The 22,693-nt window shown below is 28.0% G+C and overlaps 1 protein-coding gene across 4 annotated transcripts; it reads right to left on the reverse strand.

The window, feature by feature from the left end:
* Positions 1-449: 449 nt before the first annotated feature.
* On the reverse strand, positions 450-15,027 carry LOC111029569 (zinc transporter 1). Of its 4 annotated transcripts, XM_022308616.1 has the most exons (10): positions 14,689-15,027; positions 3,346-3,515; positions 2,832-3,030; positions 2,556-2,678; positions 2,245-2,485; positions 1,578-1,709; positions 1,391-1,516; positions 1,100-1,278; positions 754-990; positions 450-674 (listed from the first exon to the last, which is right to left on the reverse strand). In XM_022308616.1, exons 3-9 carry the CDS (start codon positions 3,018-3,020, stop codon positions 775-777), a joined length of 1,206 nt encoding a protein of 401 aa, XP_022164308.1. In that variant the 5' UTR covers positions 3,021-3,030; positions 3,346-3,515; positions 14,689-15,027; the 3' UTR covers positions 450-674; positions 754-774. The 4 variants fall into 4 exon arrangements, with proteins under 4 accessions (XP_022164308.1, XP_022164307.1, XP_022164306.1 ...); XM_022308615.1 differs by lacking the exon at positions 3,346-3,515 and having other exon boundaries at positions 14,689-15,026; XM_022308614.1 differs by lacking the exons at positions 3,346-3,515; positions 14,689-15,027 and adding an exon at positions 6,790-7,088.
* Between the last annotated feature and the right edge of the window lie 7,666 nt (positions 15,028-22,693).

The raw sequence follows: 22,693 nt of genomic DNA on the forward strand, positions 1-22,693 counted from the left end.
ATACAAGATCCATTAGACATTAGCCATTATATTTACGAATATGATTCACAAATATTATCCTGACTTTAGTGGAGTAATTGTTGTTGTTGATAAGTGTGGACATCATTGTGCTGCTTCTCATAGATTTTACAGATTCCCACATTTTATTAAAATTACTGAACTCCATAAAGTGTTCATAATTGTACACTACATATTATGCCAAATCCAAATAATATAATTATTACCATAGGTTATTTTTTCGGGGAAATGTATTCTTAAATAAAGCTTAAAAAATGTGCAATGTATTATAATAATATAATTAAAATAATAATATTTATATAATAATAATATTATGTTACAATCAGTGAAACATATAATTTGTATTTGTCATTTTCAATAACATTTTATATTACAAAAATAAAATTAAAATAAAAACAAATACGTTTTTGTACTAGTTAAACAATAATTAATAACGATTCAGTATAAATACATTCACAGTCACACAATTATGAGTACACATAGGAACGTATTTTCCATTTGAAAAAAAAATATAATAATAATAAGGTCAATATAACCCATTTGCGTATGGTATAGGTACCTATAAGGTAATCAAATTTGAAATATTTACTTTTGAATATTGGTAAAGGTTAATCAAATAATGATTAATGTTGGTGAGCAAGACAATTGTTTCAACTCTAGAAGAAACAGAATAAATATTATTCTATTAATGTATCGCTGTATATCGGAATGTGAACCATTCGTGATTCGTTTTACCTATGAAGTTGTTTTTGAAGCTTAACAGTGTTGAATTGATTCAATATCATCTGGTTCACAGCAATTTCTATCAAAGCATTCGATGTTATTGCACTGAACCAAACACTGTCCCATACCATACTCTGGTACCATTTGTATATTCTGGTCGTCTTTAAAAAACTCTGGTTGAATAGTTACTTCTAAAATGCCATTTTCGTGGAAGAAGTTAACAACCGCTTTATTTATTCTCAAATAATCCTGGAAACAAAAAACATTTGCAATTATTAGGTAATTAATTCAATCCAAAAGAAATAATCTACACATGTGGACATAGGTACTAAAAAAGTACCATTCAATTTCATCTTACTTGAGGGTTAAGAAACATAATATGTGCAGTGGATATTATTTTATCTTCAGTCAGTTGCCATATATGCAGTTCATGTACATTTACTATGTCTGGAAATGTTTTCATCAGGTTTTTGCAGATGGCGTCAATATTCATATGGTCGGGCATTGTCTGGAGAAGAATCAGGCATGATTCTTTCACTAAAATATTAAAACGTAAGAATTTAACATTACGTTTTATTTATATTTTAGAACAAATGATGTGAATAATTGGGACCGGAAAATCATTTATTAAACTGTCAAAATTACTCACTATTTGGATATTTGAGGTAGAGCAATATTGCTGCAGATATGATTGAAATTCCGGGATCAACAAACTTTGCTATGCAAGGGTCTGTGAATATTACGATGATTGAACATATCATCACCATTGTACAACCTATAAAAATATTTTATTGTAAATTTACAGTTTTTCTTTATTTTTTACAAAAATATTCTACCAACTAAATCTCGACATATTTCTCTTGGAGAGCAGTTTTTCGTTTGTATTTTTTTCTTCAGCAATTGACCAGGATTCAAAAGAGCATTGGCGCTTTCTTCGTCAGGAACTCTTGTATTTTGTACAACCGGGCCTGCATTAATAATGTTAATCAATTAGTACAACATAAATATCATAAATATACACTATACAGGGTGATTATTTTATTAAACAGGCATTAAATCACCGAAAAATATAAGATATTTTTAATTTCTAGAAACTAATACTTATATTATAAATAATAATAGACAAATTTAAAATAAGCTGTAAGTAGTAAGTAAATTTTTAAAAGTTATAAAAAGATTAAAAATTCATTATATTTCTCGAGATAAGTATTTAATAAGTTTCACCCTGCGGCCTGCAGTATCATTTTTAGGTTTTAAGTAGAAACCATTGCCGCAACTAGGTATAAAATATTGGTGTGGGGGGGGGGCTGTAACTTAACAAGTCAACAAATACATTTAGCTTGCAATTTTAAAGAAAATTTGGGGGCTAAAATATATTTTAAGGAAGCTAAGCAGCTATAACTAAAAATAGTTGCGTCAATAGTATAGATAATACATAATATATTAATACCAAGTACCTACGTGTGGCTTAGATTCTATAATTATTAATAACTTATTATTAACCTCCTAGTAATAAACAGCACAGTCCGTGAATGAGTATACCAACAAGACCGATAATGAATACTGATATCGGATGATGCATTGGATCTTGATGGTCGATGTGTATGAGAGTTTGAATGGCTTCAACCACCAGGGAGAAACTAAGGGACGCCAAAAACACGCAACCACCGAGCATTAAAACCACTTCGATCCTCGCCCATCCGAATGTGTTCTTTAACTTCTTCTCGGGATGATGATGTACGCACTGTAGAGTTTGAAAAAATAATGGAGATAAAAATATTACGAATCCCCGATGAATAATGGGCAATATTCACACTGGAAGACGATATTTGACCGGACTTGGATACTGTCATGTTGGACTCAGGAGAATCTTCCTCCGCGTTGAGGATTTTTTCCACACAACCTTCGTTTAAACACACTTCTTCATAATCGTCGTGCTGTAATACAACACACAATTTAATCTGTTAATTGCTATATATTATACCTATAAATCCATTTTATATTATAAAATATAAGTCATGAACAGTGAAAACCGCTCGTATTTTATATAATAAATTCGTAAGTATAATTTATATACATTAAATAATCACCTTAATACACAGTACAGATCCAAAAAAGTATATTAGCTTGCAAAGCACGTGGTACGAGTCGACGAGCAAAGTGAGTGAATGGGACACATGACTCAAAACTAGTTGCACTAAGAAGTAACATAATGTTAGTAGAATGACCGTGTGGACTGCATGAGGATTAAAAATGCGGAGCACTTTTTTGACTGACATTTTAAAGCCGCTGAAACAATATTACTTTATTATAATAATTATGTACTATTATGTTTATTGTTTAGGTAGAAGAATATCAAAATTAAAGGAAAAATAGAAAAAAAAGTACCGAGTTGTGTGGATACTGTAGGTTACTGGTGAAGAAATAATATTATTTAAAACAAATTGTATAATTGATAGTTGTATTTTAAAGGCCGATTCTTTTTAAAGATTTTGTTAAAAATCAGTACATGCTTCAACATTTTCCCTTTATATTTATTACTATTTATAGCAAATTGTCTACCGTTATCTAGTAAGCTAGGTACTGGAAAGTTTTTAAAATTACCTTTCCAAAGTATACCTAATTCAATTTCCAATCTAATATTCAATATAGAGACGGTACTGCATAATGAAACGTTGAGCCTTATTACTGCTACAAAATATGGTTCCGAGAAACCCTATAAAAAAAGTCCAAATCATCGTAGAACCAACAAACACGATCGCTCTGCTCGGAATCTAAAAATTATTATTTAAACTCAAGATGTAGTTATTCGTGAAAATAATACATTCGTATCATATCTAAGAGTTATTAACAATAACGTATTCTTAAATCTGTCAAAAATAATTAGACTCGGACATTCTAAGTAGGCGAATTTGCATAGTTGATACACATTATATTAAATATATAATTTTACAGTCGTAATGCTAGCTGAACAGCAATACTAATAATAGCTATAAGGGCACTAAATATAATACACTAGTACACTTCATACAACGACAAGATGACTGTGGGCTATTAGAAAATCGTCCATGGAAAATGCTTTTTATTAGAAAAGATTGATGTGTGGTACCATATTTTCTGAATTTTTTCGCAGTTTTCTGCAAAACTAGTGGTAAATTTAAAAAAATTAAGTGTTAAATATACAGTAAACTTTATATTAATGAATAAAACACGACAACTTGTATTAATTGGTTAGGTACATAGAGACGATTCTTAAGAGTTGAGGGGTTCAATATTATCAATGGGTGAATTTGAGTGTAGGTAGTCAATTGTTAATTGTTATTTATTTAGTGCGTGAGTGACAATTACTAAATGACAATGTTTGCATGACTCCTGTACACGCCAGTCATAATACGCGGACGAGTGGATGTAATATTTTATCATCAAAATTGTGTGCGTATAAATATAAAACTTATTTAAGCTATAAATTACATAGATCGACGAATGAACACATTGATTTGAATTAACCACCGTATTAGATATTATGTATACACAACACTGACTTCTCCAATATTTTTCGATATTGTACAGAATTCCCCACAAAAAACTTTAATTGTATAAGTGGGTATCAATCCATCTATTAACCGATTTAACTCTGAGAAGAATTCAAATTTGTTTCAAGAAGTCTAATCGTACCACTTGACAATTAATCATGAACGGACAAGGTTTTTGTTTAGTAAAAAAAAAAAGTCAAACAGACAATATAATAGATATCCGACCTGAAATGCCTGAATGGCTTTAGCACGTTTAAATATCTTAGTAGGAATTATTAGTATAACACATTTATTTTGCTATCAGGGCGTATTTGTTTTAAATAATTTCAATAAATACCTATATGGTACATTGTGGTATAAGTTCACAGCCAGATGTTGAGATACACACATCGCGCGTATATATTTGATAAAAAGCTAACTTCATAACCACTCACTACTACACCAGTATATACAATAATATACAAATACATCAATATTAAATAATTAATAATATATTTTATAGCTGAAACATTTGTTAATTAAAGAATTTATCAATCTCTAACGACGATAGCGCTTTGACATTTGACCTATACAGACGAATACAATTATTAAGTACAGATTTCATATACTGTAATAATCCTCTTATTATATTTTAGTCTTGACTTGTTTAAGATACGCATAACATACTCCAAAATCATTCATGAACTAATACTAATTAATTTAAAAAATGAACATACTTTTTTTAGTTTAATTTTAAAATGTTTTCAGTTGATATTACAGTTTTAATTTTTCAAGTGTTTTATTCAACGTTGATAGTTGATACTTTAACTTAAACAAAAATAGGCACTGACGGATAAGACACGGAGACTTGGTGCAACCCATATATTATTATTTTGAATTTGCATGAAAGTATGATAAATCGTATTCATAAAAAGATTTCGAGTGGAGTCCGGCTTGCTTACCTATAACAGGTCAAGGTTTTGTTATCACACTTTTCAGGCATATTGAAATGCGTTTTTCAAACCAATGGGAAAAATGTAGGTACCATTTATAATATTACAATACCTATTGGTATAGTAATATTTTTAAACCAACTAGTATAATGGATAATAAATATCTCGAGTATAAACTGCTGTATTAAATTTGATGATGTACGATGGGTACCTTATAGTATATCAACGGCCAATATTCAATGTTTATAATACTACCACAAAAATGGTTTTCCGAAACCAAACAGCACGCATGCCATAATAGCTCTCTAGCTCTGATCGTACAACAACAGGTTCAAGTAACTGCTTACAAATAATTTAAAATGTAAGTAAAATTCGAAAATCCACAAATTTAAGACGTGTAAATAGAGAATAAATATTGATTTGTGTGTTTAAGTATGATAGTAAAATGAAGTAAAATGTATTATAAACGATACTAATGTATTTTTGGTTTTATTTAATTTTGACTTTAGAAAAAGTTATGTTTGTACATACGTTTTTATAGCATACTTATATTATACCTTACTATTTATTTTCTCAGAAGCATCTAAAATATCAACTGTAGTATCATTGACTATTGTTATTGTTTCGTTGAATTATTTTGTACATTTTCAATGATATTAAGTATATACAATCTCAGCTTGATAAATGACGTTGTATTTTAAACGAGATAAAATAAATGAACAAAAAATTACACTTTGCCTATATGATATATGCATGTTGAATTCAGATCTATTATACCATTATTAATATTAGTATAATTGTTTCGTTCAAAATAGTAACAAATAAAACAAAATGATTAGGTAAGTATAACGAAATAGGTACCTAGTGAAATACTCAACAGTATTCTGAGCAAACGTTGACCTTCATAAGTTCAAATATACTGAATTAGTTTATGACAAGAATACTATGATAATATAACATATTATTACAATCGGCATTTTAACACATTGATTTTAAAGAGTAGGTACTCGTGTGCATTAATATATGTAATATAGACAAATAATGGATAATTTATAAGCACATATCAGTTGCTTATCTAAAGAAATTATCTTTTAGTTGGTATATTATATTATATATCTAATATATGCATAATATGAAACTATTAAAATTTGAAGTAAAGTAATCATTAGTATTTACTATTTAGTATAGTAGAATAATATAATTGCGTACAACCAAAACCATTTTGTTTTGCTTATTTGCATCAGTTTTCATACAACCCCTACATGTGACATCATTGGTAGATACCTCCACTTACTTACATTGAACTTTAATACATTTATACATGTTATATATGTTTTAATGTTTGTAGTATTATATATTTTACTGCATATAATAATGACTAATCGACAACGGTTTTAACTGTTTTGAGCAAAATGCATATTGACTTGCGTTATAATAAAATATAAATTAGAAATACATACACTATATTATATTATTATTGTAACTTAGGTACCTACCTACTTATATAAATTTGAATTCTCAAAGTTTGAGAGACCACGAGATCTGGTGAAATTTAGTTTTAGTTTAATAATTTTAGTTCTTACTTCATATATTGTACCGAAAATTATGTTTATCAAATGTGCACAGGATGTTGAATGCGTCCGACCGACTAATTCATAACTCAACACCGCAATGATATTGATTGGCTACAATTAACATTTCATTTAATAACTGCATAGGAATTAAAAAATTGACTAAAAACCGATTTGTTGATTTAGGTGACAAAATACGTTATTTCGCTTTCAGCATTTATTTTTTTATCGTCGATTTTTTTTCTTTCTTAAAAGAAATAATTATTATACCTAATCATTTTTTATCGACACACATGAACGATTAGTTACTAAATACTAACAGTATATATGTTTGTGCTATAAACTGTAGTCTATATTCCCCTTCCTAATCGTGATTATATATATTTATGTTTTATAACTAATAATGTTCATTTTTTTTATTATTATTATTTGAACAAATTAATTTTTATGAGTAGGTATATCATTTTAACCAATGCCTACTTGACAACTTGTTCATATATTATGTATACCTATTTATAAGTTAGTTTTTTGTATACACATCGAATATTTTCGAACAAAGTATATAAGAATACCCAACAATGTAGTGAGTCCCATGTTCTATCTTATAAGTAAATCTATAATTGCACCTGCCGTTTAAATAAAATTGAAGTAACATGGGTTATGAGCAATGGGACAATCAAAAATCATTTGACTGAAAACATTTATGTATTGTGTTAAATTCCTTACAACGAGGAGTACAAAGAAATATAACTACATTTATAAACGTATACTAAATTTAATACTTACAGTACATGTTATAACCCTAAAATATTAAGTATGAGAGGGTGGTCTGACTATAAACTTTATAGTTTGTATGGAAGGGTCGTAACTCGTAAGAACAACGTAAGGAATTTTTAAAATGTATTTTTCATAATACATAATAACCAATAACCAGCTAAGCCCAACTGTGCAGATTTTGGAAGTCATCTTAATTATTTTGGTCCTTACCTAATACAATACTCTATACCTTTAGATACTAAGATTCTATTTTTCCAATACAGTGTAAAGACTTTATAAAATACTCATAAAAAAAATTCTCTAAGAAGATACAAAAAATATTTAAAGCGTTCTATGTCTAATTAATTTTATTTTAAACAATATGGCTTAACCCTAATGAATAATAATACACGATACATATTATATATTTTATATTTTTATATAATCATGATATTTTTTTAAGATCTGTATAAATATAAATATTATCTTGGCTAAACGGTCAGTTATACTAGTTTTTTAAACAATAAGATTGCATTCGTTCAACTACGATTAAATTAATGCAAAACTAAGTTATTTCTTAGTTATCGTTATTGTTATGTATAGATAATAAAATATGCATAATATATTAATATTTAATAATTATCATTTTAAAATAATATATTTGATACAACTATTAAATCTCGAAATCTATCAAAATGTATTTTGATACTTAATTTAGTGTCATTGTCGTTTAAATGTTTTTAAAATAACTATACTTTAATTTATGAATACCACTATATTTATTATGCTGATGTTAATATAAATGTATCATTATTATTTGATCTATATAGTATACCTAGTATGATGGGTACACACAGGCGTACACACGTAACACAACAAAACACATTATACAGTATATCATTTTACAGTAGATCTATTTCCGCAACGACTATAATATTGCCTATTTTTAATTTGTTGTCAAGTGTCAAGATTTTAGATTTAGTTGTCTAGTACAACACAAATAATATTAAAGAGATATTTATTGATATACCATTTATTGAACGTTTTTCTTGAACAAACAAATCATTTATTGAGTTGAGACTTGTAGGTAGGACAGGTAAGGAGTATAAGGACCTAAGGTAGTACGTAAATCACCGTTCGAGTGCAGGTATCTATATTATACAGCATATAAATATATAATTCAAATATGGTTGCCAATATATATATATAATATAATATATATAATTATTATATGTGGAACGCTATATTTTTATATTGTAAACAAAAATAAAATGATAAAAGTTGGACGAACAAACGCGCGCTATACCTACTTGAGTAAAAACATCAAATTTTGTTCAATATAACATCATATTGAAACTTAACCGCATACGAATATAACTACGGTTTGAAATGCAATGAAATGAATAGTGACTAAAAAATAAAATATACTTCTACTAGGACTTGTTGAGAGAAATTTATCGAGAATACATTACATTTTAATGAGACATTAATACCACCATTATTTTTTTTTGCACAATTCATGGGATAGTACCGCAATAATGAGCATATATAGGCTAAATGTGTAGCAATTTTTTGAAATGTTTAAATTTGAATAAATAAGAACTGTTAATAATTAATTAAATATTTTCATTGTTATTATACTGCTGCCCCCGCCTTAATTTTGAAGGCCGGTTTTTAATTTATTTTCCTTTATTAAACCTTCCCAAACTATATTAATAAATTATAATATCTAGACAATCTCTACAAAATAAACTCAGTATAACAGTTTGTTTATAACATTGCAGTCCAAACAACGTGGTCTTCAAAAATGAATATTATACGAAATATATCCGGTGTGTACAAAAACAAAACAAAAATACACGATAAGTTAAATCTATTCATACATATGACAAGTAAATCATATATATATGAAGAATTTGAAAGACAAGCTATATCCATCTCATTATGATATATTCTTTAATATTTATATTATGAACTGATATATATATATATTGATGAACTGATGACTGGTGAAGCTTCAACTTGATCATATCGCACGTGCAAGCGTATAGGCCATAGGGCATATTAGGTAGGTAGCTTGCGTATTAAATATTATATACAAATAAATTTCAAACAATATAATATTTTAATATCATAAAATATAAGCAGTATATTATCTGTATAGGTAATTATGGATATGTTACACGTGGCCCTGTGAAATGGCACGGAGGATGGCACATGTTTGTTAATTAGAGCATATAGCTTAATTAATATGCCTTATAAATTATAAAATAATATAGCCTATAAGTATAGCCCGGTACAGGTACCCTCAAAGGCTCGAACAGTTATTTTGTTTAATATAACAATAATATGAAGGAAGCCCCCAAGAAATACTAGGTAAAGGATTTCAGAATCGACTAAAACTAAAAAGGACGGTTACTTTACATAGTTGATATACAATACAAGTACCTACATGTGCATAATGTATATTAAGTATTATTTATTATTATATAATAACACATGTACGTCACCAGAGTAGTTTTATACATATGTAATGTTATAGGTCCTATAATATAGGACATGGATATATAATATGAAAAGGACGAGCCAAGTGAAAGTTTCTGCTAGAATACTTATTAGTTATTAGTTATTAATATAATATATTAGAATACTGATACTATGTAACTACCTACAATTTACAAACTACTTTTATATTACTCTGAATAATTCTGAAATACTGAGATTGAATATATATTTATGAGTTTATGACACCCTATATAATATCGTAGTCTCTTGCAGTTAATTAATTTTAAGTAGATAAAAATGACTATATCCTGTACTCCTGTGACATACCATTATACTGACGTTTGTATGTATTTAATTAATACCATTTGTATACATTATAGGTTCTCATTTTTTAATAAAATAATGAAAATCAAGGATATAGTTCTTTAAACACTAATTAGTGATTTCATACCAACCTTAATTAGTAGGCTGCAGGTATTAAGCAGGTACATATTGATTACAGTAGTAATATAAACATAGGTAACATAAATATAATAATTATTAATTATATATATGTGTAGACCCTGTCATATTTTGAATAATAATTTGATATCAGTATATATGTATTGTAGAACATACCTAATGATTCCCTTAATTTATTAAACTACCTAATACCATTAATCGTTATAATATTTATGTATATTTTACTGTAATTGTTAATGATAACATATTTTGTTTATTAATAATAATTAGAATATGAACTTGATCCTTCGATAAATCTATATACATTAATACGAAATAATACATAATATTAATAATGAATCAATATTATCAGACATTAAAATATTATGTTATTGCATCTAACATAAATAACGACGTTTTAACTGAAATATTTATAAAATGTTTTTAAATTTAAAAAATATTTTCAATTACTTCATTTATCTTTCATATTAAAAAAAACTAACTTTAAACGTTAAATACATTTGAAACATTTTTCAAGTTATCTTTGTTAATTGATAAATAATTATTTTATGTTTTACATTTTAATTAAAATGCTTAATATTTAAAAAAATTATCTAATTGAATTACTAAAATGTCGAATATATAATTCAAAATTAATTTAAACGCAATTACAATATTATCTATTATAATACGTAAAACTATAATATATAGGTAACTTTAATACAAAAAAAAATTTAGAATATTTTATTATCGTTTTATTAACTACTGTAATTACATTTAACAAAATGTTTACGAATAGTTCTATTTTATATTTTAAATTAAAAATATTATGTCCATGATTAGTAGTTACTAATCTCATTTAAGTAGCAGATAAAAATATAATCCATAAAACAACATTTTTCACGAATTTTAAAGTGCTTATTATAGCTGATAATATAAATATTTTAGGTACCTACAAGTATCACGTTCATTTTTCGTTGTTGAATAACAAAATTAAAATCAAAGTCCTTTATGTTCAAGATACAATAATTTCTCTGGAATTATTAAGACATATTATAATATTATGAGTTTTGGATAACCTAAATAAAGTTTACAACTGTAAGTCTTTACACAACATTTGCATTATCCATATAGATTAAATATTTATACATATATAATATTATACATATATTATATATATAAAATATAATATATTATGTGGCTGTAATTGAATTCACACCTCAGAATATTTTTTTAACAGTTGGTTGCATACCTAATATGTTTATTATTAAATAGGATATTATTAAAAATTGCTTTTTAATAATAGGTAATGTAAAACACGATTTACTATACAAATTCAAATATTGTTGTGGTACTATATACCGATGATCCTCTATATTTACTTTTTTTCCAAGAATTTCGTCCATAAATTATTTTTTTGAGTACATCATCTATTACGTAACAAAATAATAATACAAAGTATTTGCGCTATTTACATTAATTATTCAGAATTGTTTGGCGAAGTCGGTCGTCCATCTATTAGAGGAATTCAGAAATTAATTATTTTAATTAAAATTAGAATCTTTCGAAAATAGCATGTACGAAAGTATGACGAACATACTTTTTTGTACTTTACTTAAACATAATTTTTAGTTTCTGATATTATTACCCATTATTATAACTTATAAGTGATAAAATGTTTATCGCGAATCATTCAAATGTGACTAATCATCTAAAATGTAATATTTGCATTATGATTATAGATTAATGTATAATATTATATATTGTTAAATACAATCTATTTTTTTAAACTTTAACTTTATATTGTTTTGTATCCTTGTACCTACAAGTCACGAGGTATGAAAGCTAATAATATTTTTAAATTATATTTAAACACATTATTTTTATATGTACACGTAAATACAATAACATACAATCACGCAATAAATTATAGAATCAATATTGTATCAATCATAAATCCAAGAAACTACCTATCATAGATGTATCAATACAATTTATTATAAGAATCATGCCAAAATAAAAATAATATTTGTAATTCGTATAACACGATAATATAAGACTAAAAATTACCAATATTAGTTATATTTTATATTTTATTATTGGGTTCTTGTTTATTTTAAAATAATACGTAGGTACATAATACAATATATGTATAATATATGTACCTATTTATAAATTATAGTGTTTACAGACCTTAGTGTACAAACTATGCAAAACCATATTATTATAATAATATTTTCAGATGATCGTGGACAGAAATAGATCAGAGTATATTATAATCCTCCAAAAGCTAGGAACTGTGGCCTGTGGGAGTTGTAGACTGCAGCGTTCGACCAATTAAGTTTCGTTTAATTCTACGAATCTGTTAACCCATCATACTATATGCATAGTGCATACAAAACTTTAACACGCGTTAGGTATATAATTTTATTAATATGTCCTTCAGTATCTATAAGTCGTCAAAAAATAATAATGTAATAATGTCTATAGTCGAAGAAGAGTTAAACAAAACAATAACGAAGATTAAACAATCTTTAAATCAAATGTATTATAATTAATAAATATTTTGAAGTTTCATAAAAAATAATTTGATAAAGAAACAACAAAAATGTTTTTAATTACAAATAAATAAGGGTTAGCATTAGGCATAAAAATCATGTATAGATATTAGATACAATGTAGCAATCTACATAATTTTACCTACATAATACACATAATAGACAATATAAAGCCATATAAAACATTTTACCTAGTAAAATACATGCTAATAATCTTATATTTTAAACTGTCTTCACTTTAAAATTTTAAAATGCATTAGTAAATTAAAAATATTTAGGAAACGGTGAATTAGTGGATATCTATCCATTTATGATGGTGGTTAACATGTGTAATTATATACATAATTACATAAAATATATACACTTATAAATTCACATTTGATTCATATAGTTGTTTTTCTAATAATACAATATATACATAAATAATTTACATTTAATAATTAGTAGGTACATTTAACAACAGAAAAAGAAATTCATTATTTAATATGTACCTACCTATCTAATTATATAAGCTAATATTAGTTACCTACTAGCTAGGCAGACTAAACAAATACAAAACGAAAGAATAGGTAGGCAAGCATTTAATTGCTGGTATATATTAATTAATAATTCCACACTGGTAATATAGGTGTTAGGTACTAAACAGTACCCAGCTCATAAATATATTAACTATTTCAATTTTCAAACATAAAAAAAAAAAGAAAGAGTAAGTACCCTAGTTATCACATTTTTTTTTGTAATATCTAATAAAAATAAGTAGGTAATCATGTGTGGTACGGGTAGCTGCTTCATAACAATAAGCAATTAATCTTGTCGTAACTTCAAATTTACAACTTAATGTCTTAATCATTAATCGATATGGTACAGACGTACTGTGTGTAACGTATTACTGTTAATAAAATGGGAAAAGAATTCCCACGTAAAACAAAACAAAAAACCGGTCGCTCTCAGTTAGGTTATTCTCAAACGATTCAAACGAATTTTAATTTATGAAATTCTATTATCTTTAGAAAATAGAGAAAAAACACTTAGACAAAATAAAAAAATAATGTGTAACACCATAGCCAAAACTATAATCAAATATTTGATAAGTTATGTATTCGAACAATATTAAAATGGGGGTCCGCGCTGCCTGCACGTTATATGAATACGATACAGGTACCTACATGGCTATATTATTATTCCAACACAATCGTCAGTGGAATATATTATTATAGTTAGATATATAGTTCATACTTGTACACAGACAGACAAGTGACATATTATCAGATATATTATCTTATATATTTACACAGTGTTCGAGTAGTAGTTATTATATAAAATAATATCAATTGTAAATCATATTACAGGTAGGTAGGTAGGTACGTGGGTGAACATTTACACCAACATTCGAAATCGGACATAACTCACATAGATAGGTATATCTAACCATTTAGTTGTAATAATATTATGCTCAACAATGAATACGGACAAATCGCAGTGAATATAGCATAGGTATCAATAGTGAATATTGGGTAGGTATAGGTAACATCGTTATAGGTACTAAATATAACTAAATAGAATTATTATTCATTATTGTATGTTACATTATATAATAATAACTCATAACAGTAATATATAATATAATATTATAAATATGATCAAAACTTACTTCTCGTATAAGGTATAACGATATTACTGCAGCATTAGACGTTGGATTTCACTCGTACGACGGACGTCGAACACTACACAGACACATGTTAACGAGACGATGGCAGTCCGAGTGTACGCACGTGTGCGACTGTAAGTGTTTATTAAAGTTGTGAACACTGAATAGTGATTTCGTGTCACACTTGAATTACTCGCATGCATCTGCCACTCCTCTTTTCTGCTGCGTACCACAACCTGTTCTTCCCACCCCACGAACGAGAAATAAAAACATCCATAGAAAAATAACAATAATTTACACCGATCTAAAATGCAACGGCGGCGGCGGCGGCGCCGGTGGTATTTTTTTTATTATAAATTCGAAAACGGAACCGGATTGTTGTTTTTATAATAACGTGGAAATTGTAAAACATTTTTGGATGTACAACTATTATAATACCTAGGTATTTGTTATTTACGCTCCGATAATAATGTAACACCGTTCGGCGTCCACCCACGACGACGAGAGTAAAAACTATACAGAAAGTGGTAATAAAAACAGATTAATGAACAAGTGATCACAAAAACAAATTTAATATTTATTTATACACCGCCTTTGTTTTATCTCTGGGAGATAATATTGTGTGCATGTACCGCGGTTTTGCTACTGCGTAAATCTGCATCTGTTCAAAAATACGATTGGTGTTCCAAGGGACTTTTCTCGTGTCGACCGGGCGGCGGCCTTCGGACCAGCGGTTTAAGAATACTGGCAACGCGCAGAGCAATCGCATTTTAAAATAGACAAAAATAATACAACTCAACAACACTGTGATACGGCGGTGTGGACACTATGGTCTATGAAATAGCCGTAAGTCGTAACCTCGGCTCAAGTTCATTTACATAAAAATAATCAAGTCATAACACTATAATAAAGCTAATAGGTACCTGCATAATATTATAATATATTAATATACTATCTTCTGATATAATACTAAACACACGCCTAAAGTGTTCTGTTATTGTTTTCGATTCGATATTCATATTTTGTTTGTTTCATTTTTTAATCTTAAATTTCTCAGAACATCGAGATTCGGCTACGATTGACATTAAGAAAGGACCGACCACCGAATGGGAGGTTGAAAGTCAAATATATTGTTATGATTTATAAGTAGGTGCTTATAAGATATTATTTTTTAATTTTTTTTAATAAACAAACTATCCGTGGAGTGGCCTTTGGACGTAACAGAGCATTATTAATATTTTTACACATTACATACATTTTTAAATGATAATATACGGAATAACTTGTTTAAGAATAAAAGAAAAAAAATAATAATTAAAAGAGAGATATAAAAACAAAGAGGTTATTAATTAAGTATTATATACAATCTACAATTAATTTATGAGATGTATTTCTGAAAGGAATTGTATGATTCTGAATATGTTTTTGGGGTCCGGGTTGAGTAATTCAGCTAGGTGGTTGGAGATTTGGAGTAGCCTTCTTTCCATGTCGTATATTCTGCAATGAATTAAAATATGTTTAACATGAGCAATGAGCATATTAAGGTTTTCGTGTTTTCTTGTGGTGTTTACTGGGAAGGGAGACGGTTGGACAGATAACTTGATTTCGTTAAGTTTGGTTGACATTTCATTCCATTCATTTTGACACCAGAGTACTCTGTCATTTTGGACAACCCTCCTTATGTCATCATAAGGAGAAAAAAGGTAAGGTAAGAGCATTTGGGAATGAGTGAGCGAGTTTGGAGGCTGTACCTGCTTGTTCATTAATCATTGCTATCTATAATATTGCAGTGGCCAGGGATCCAGGAGTATGTAATATTTTCCCTACATTATTTTGCTATTAAATGGGTATTTTGAATTTTCCCGAGTTCCCATGGAAGGTACAGAGAAGTTTCAAATGATACTATGTTTTTAAGATCGTATTTCATATATGCGTAAAATTCATATTAACATAGGAAACCAACCCGTTAAAAAAATGATCATTTTTGACCATAAAGCTTCATAGATCTCTCACATCCTAAATTGAAAGAACGCTACAGGCGCTACAGCTTTAAGACTGAACATTATAAAAACTGAAGCTCACACCTTATGGGGAGCCCAATTTCAAACCATATTTAAGATACACAAAGCCTTTATACTATCAAAACTATATTACGGCTCTCCAATCCTTTAATCAGCCAAATCTACTCAATTAAAAATATTGGATGAGCCTATTCACAATTTGGCAATCCGGGAATCCTTTTCATTGGCGCGTTCGGTTACAGCCCATCAAAAGTATCCTATATGTTGCAGGAATTCCCTCTCTTGAAGTACGGAGGAGAGAACAAACTAACAAATTAACAGCAAGAATCTCAAGATTCCCTCAAGACTAAATGCATCACCACATCACCCAAAACATACTTTCAATGACGCATATAAAAGATATAATATTATTACACTACATATTACTACCTATATCGTTATGATAAGAATATATAGTATGATATCGTATAGTCGTTATGATAAGAATATGTTTAGCAGCCCTACGGTTTTAAATGCAATATGCAAATTTATTGTGCCCGAAATATTTTAATGGAACCAAAATGTGTTATTCATATATTCCAAATCCATATAAACGCATTAAGTCAACCACTAGGTATAAACATTGTTTTACTGCAATAATTTACATATATCGGTACTTATAAGTATAGGTATACCTATATATCTAGGTGTAGTTTATGAAGTTTTAACATAACGTTACTGATTGTTAGATAAGAAGGTTTAAATGAGTAAATGACATATCAGTTGTATAGAGTCATTAAAATAAATCGATAAAAATATTTTTGGCTGCCTTAAGATTTAAAATGTATTATGTAAATTGATTGTGTCCGAAATATTTTAATAAAACCTAAATATATTATTTATGCATTCCACATAAATACTTTAAGTTAATCAGTACAAGCATTTGTTTGATTACAGTTATTTGTATAAATAGGCACTTACCTATATAACTAGCCCCTCCATCTATGAAATTTGAATTTATTTCTGTCTATATAGGTACCCAATTCAATGAATCTTAAAGGTGGTCCCATATCAATATCAAACTACCAACAATGGTTGTTACGTAACAGTGAGATTATATAGAAATACGGTCTCGCTCGAGATAAATTTACCAAGTTACAAGTAGTTACATTATTTACAGTAGATTTACTACATTTTATACATATAATAGAAGAGAACTTATTTGTGCCGTAGAGTTTTAGTTTTTTTGATATCAATACTCAATAGCTTATAATAAATAAAAAAAACAGGTGGCAAGTGGCTGTACTTCTTTGCTGTACAGCTGTAGGTAGGTGTCGAGTGGGTCACTATAAATTGCAATACAGACATTATTTAAATATGAATTCAATAATACATCATTACCTATATACAAAGAACGATTCTGAGCGGTCTCCGTCTCGGTTTTCCAACGGTCAGCCTATATCAAGTATATTTCATGATACGTTTTTTGATGTTGCTACTAAAGCAATTGTTATTAAGAAAATTAATTTTACTGTTGGTATTACGGAAGGTAGAATGATTTAATTTTTGCCGAAAACATTGAATTTATTATAATTTATATCATTAATATTTAATAATTATCATATTTTACTACATTCGTATTTACTATTTAGTACTTACCTAGGAACTAGATCCTAGACCCTAGTGGCTAATAGTCAGTGTATATTAATTTTTTTTTTCAGGCCATTGACTGCAAGTAGTAGTTAGTAGTTATAAATGAGTCTTATAATTATAAATTTCATTATTATTTATGTTGTCTGGAGCCCTTGGATGTCCGGTACTCCTGTTTCCCGTTTATTTTGTATATCATATTATATGATATTTGTTATTAACTTTTGAGTCCATTAAAAATTAAATTAAATATTTAGAATAATTTTTAACTATTACTGTTCTACACTTCTACGCAAGATGGTATTGACTTAAAAGTTAATAGCAAAGTCCTCAAGAATAATGTTTTTGAATTACAACAACATAATTTACCTACTAGTTAAGTCAATTACTAGTTATACTTCTTTTAAATATGTGATTTCATCTAAATTTGAAGTTCAAATGTACACAGGTACAGATAAATTGTGCTTAAGTGATTTATAGAATTTTGGTTTATCGGGTGGTACCTACTGCCGAGTGTCTGCCCAAACACGCACATTTTTGCTATGTATAATTTCAGTCAACAAACTTACTTATTGTCCATAAACTGTACAAATTGTAAAAAAATATTTTTTAAATAAACAAAAAACAAAGAATTTTGGTTTCAGTATGAATTAATGGGGGAACTTATCAAGAACCTTGAATTAAATTTTCAATTCTTATAGCTGTGAGCCTGTGAACTATTTAATATTTTACACGATTTTAAGAAAAAAATAATTTACAAACTATCGAGATTTTGATGTATTTTGTTGAAATTTGAACTTCAAACGCTCATACAAAAATGAGACATCTATGTAAACTTTTTTTTTATTATAAGCTGGTAAAAGCTAGCTTACGAGGAATCTTTTATTATATTTTCAATTTTTACGTATAAAAATACATTTTTTTTATGAATTTCTAACTACAAAATAATTTGCAAAATGTTCACGTTTTGATGAATTTCCTTTCATGCACTTAAAAAAAAATTACTGTGGATTTATGCTCAACTTTTTTTTTTCAACAACGAATTGTCAAAAACTGGTTATTCGTAAAACTTCTCGTTTTTCCTTAATATTTTTTTTCCCGACACTTGAAAACTGCCGTGAATCTTTTACTTTAACCCCTCCAAAGTACCTACTAATGAGATTCACTTTCTTATCAGAAAAGATACTGAAGTCAAAAATCAAAACAATTTTACTTTTCCAAAAGGATGAACAAAAAAAAAAGGTACCGGTTTGTTATAGCCCCGCCATCCATATAACAATAAATACATCGTATACATATACAATTGTGAATTTATTTATGGATTGGATAATAATAATAATTCGATGATATGTATATTGATATAATATTAAAAAACGATGATAAAAAATATATATCGGATGATTATACTTAAATATAAAACAATGATGAGGGGATGAGGTGACCGAGTGGTCTGACGCGTCCGCTGCGACGCAGCCGGTCGCGGTTCGATCCTCGGCTACCGGGCGGCATTTTTCTCCGGACAAGTCGCGGTGACCGAAGAACAAGTGCTGCCATCCCCCACCCCCGGGGCATGGCAAAAACCTACGGGTGCCCCATTCGAAATTCTGCCGAAAACAAACACACACGTGTTCCCCCCTACCGTCCCAAAAATATACAATACAAATCCTACTACAGCTAATGGCCTCAGTCGCCGAAGCTTAAGATCAATAAAAAAAAAAAAAAAAACAATGATGAATTAAAAAATGTATAAAAATGTTTATGGATTCGGTGATTCCCAAAATTCTGCTATATCTTTTAAGATGGTGTCAAACGGATCAATAATATTGTTAAGCTTTGATCGCCCCATAGATTCTGCCATATAAAAGTCTAAAAAATGTTTATCAGTTCTTCTATACGTTTTTTGTAGCCCCATTTGGCCGGACACCACATTCTCTCAACATTTTGTGTGTGGGCTCCTGAGTTAGGGTCCACGAAATTGTATCTATGATTAACTTGATTAATGATTATGTTGAAATCCATGTTGTTGCAAACTAGCATAAACTTTCTAGCTGTCAGAAAACGTATTTAATAAGTACGTAATAACTAATAACGTATTTTCTGTCGGATTATTTTATGATATTGGTAGGTACATCGGTTTATTATATTTTTGTTTTTTATTTATATTGTTGATTATTAGGTACCCCTTAATAATGATACGTATTTTTTTTATATTTATAAGATGTATTTATTGTTATATAGATGGCGAGTTTATAACAAACCATTACCAAAAACAAACTTACATCATTGTAAAATCAATAAATGTATTGCTCCTCTCTGAATCTTAAACTAATACATTTTGATTAGTTTTAGGTTATCAATAAAAAACAAACGCTACGCCATACATAGATTTCTTTTTCTATGGAAATTATTAGGTAACTGCAAATAATGTATTCGTAAGGTATTGTCCGAGTTGCGGTCGCAATAGACGAATTGCGGTCTTAATAATATTGAAGCTAAAATTAAAGTCTTAATTGCGGTCAGTATCCGGTTATCGATTATCCGATGCTCTTATCCAATTTTCACGTCAATAATTTCAAGATCTACCGGTGAAGCAGTAGTATTTAGTACCTATATCAGTATCCTTTTTTAGCAAAATTTTGTAATTTATTATTTTCACATATTATTACACCTATTATTATGATACGAGGCGCCAGCTTTATCCATAATGTTATCGTACGTCAACGTAAGTCAATATTATATCGTTTAGACGTTTAGTCTATTGCAAGACGTTTTTGTATCAACACGTTAAAATGCCACAACTATTTGTAATGTATAGTGAAAAAGGGAAAATTTTGCTTGTATTAAATAATTTTAAATTTAGAGAGTACCGTCTTCTTAAGACAGGAGAAATGTCTTGGAGTTGCACTAATAAAAATTGTAAAATGTGTATCATACAAATATGAGTAACTAAACACAAATAACTAACTATAAATTTGTATTTTGACGTAACGTATTTTGATCGTTTAATTTTTGTATTTAGCATAATAATATATTAATATGTAACTTTGTAAATATTTAAAACATAATAATTATTAATCATATTTTTTTACCGCAACTAGGATTTTTACTTATTTTGATATTTTACATGTTATAAAATCTCGACCGCAACTCGGTATCAACCATTCGTAAACTTAATGTTTGTCCTGCGGTATACCACTTGTAAGGATAAATGTGGTGGTCGCCTTCTTTTTAAACACCCATGTTATTAAGTTATTCTTACAGGAAAGTCAAAACAATATAATGTTAAGAAAATGATTTTTGAATGTTTTAGTTACAGTCGATTAGGTAGTAATAGGTTCCTAATCAGTAATCACTACTTTTATTATGTGTATCTCAGCATTATGATAATTGGCGATCAAAGACCAGGGTCCATGATAATCGAGTTAATTATATTTTTCTCTTGTAGACTTATTGTACATTTGTACTTATCAATATGTAGTATAAAATGTATTTTATGTAAACATGTAGACATACAGTTACATAGAAATTCATTGTGCACTGTTATTTTTATAAAAGTAAAATAATAGATCTAACTCGCCCAACCTATTTACGTCGAAACGCCTTCTTGCTGACAGAGAACTACACGCAGCATATTAAATTAAAGAAAGGAAAAGTGTGGGAAGATTTCTAAAAAAAGTTGAGTAATATTAAATGGCATTTTTCCAATATTTTGGTGTTAAAAAAGAACCGTTACGATTTATGCAGAGTAATAAAAAATTCACTTAACTAACTAGAATATAAATATTTGTTGTTTGTAGTTATTTAATTGTTAATTAAAATAGAATTTAAAATTTTTATTGAGCTCAATAGGTTTATTGAATGTACAATGTGATTAATATTTTATGTAGATAATATAAATAATAATTATTATAAAAACTATAAATTGTAAAATTGCAAAAAAAGAAATTGTAACGAAATATCTAAATATACCTATATCATATTACAAAATCAAATCTAAATTTAATAGGTATCTATCAGTAAACATATTAAAAATGTATACATAGTATACGGTTATTCAAATTTTCAAAAAATGATAATATTGTCCAACTCTTCTTAGTTATTAAGTACGGTATTTCACACATTTCCATGTAACATTTTCCAGTCATAATAGATGCAATAGGAAAGAATGGAGTCCAGTCCACCAGTCAGCCTATATAATGATAATATTTTTAAACAACAACAAAATAACTGAGATTGTTATTCTTTGTTTCAATGTCTAATTTTGTCTAAATTATAATTTAAAATAGCAATAAAGAAAACTGTTCAACATTTTTTTAGATTTTTCACAGACAATATGAACGACTTATGAGACACCTTGT

The sequence above is a fragment of the Myzus persicae genome, unplaced genomic scaffold (genome assembly GCF_001856785.1).
Source record: "Myzus persicae strain clone G006 unplaced genomic scaffold, MPER_G0061.0, whole genome shotgun sequence".
Taxonomy (NCBI): Eukaryota; Metazoa; Arthropoda; class Insecta; order Hemiptera; family Aphididae; genus Myzus; species Myzus persicae.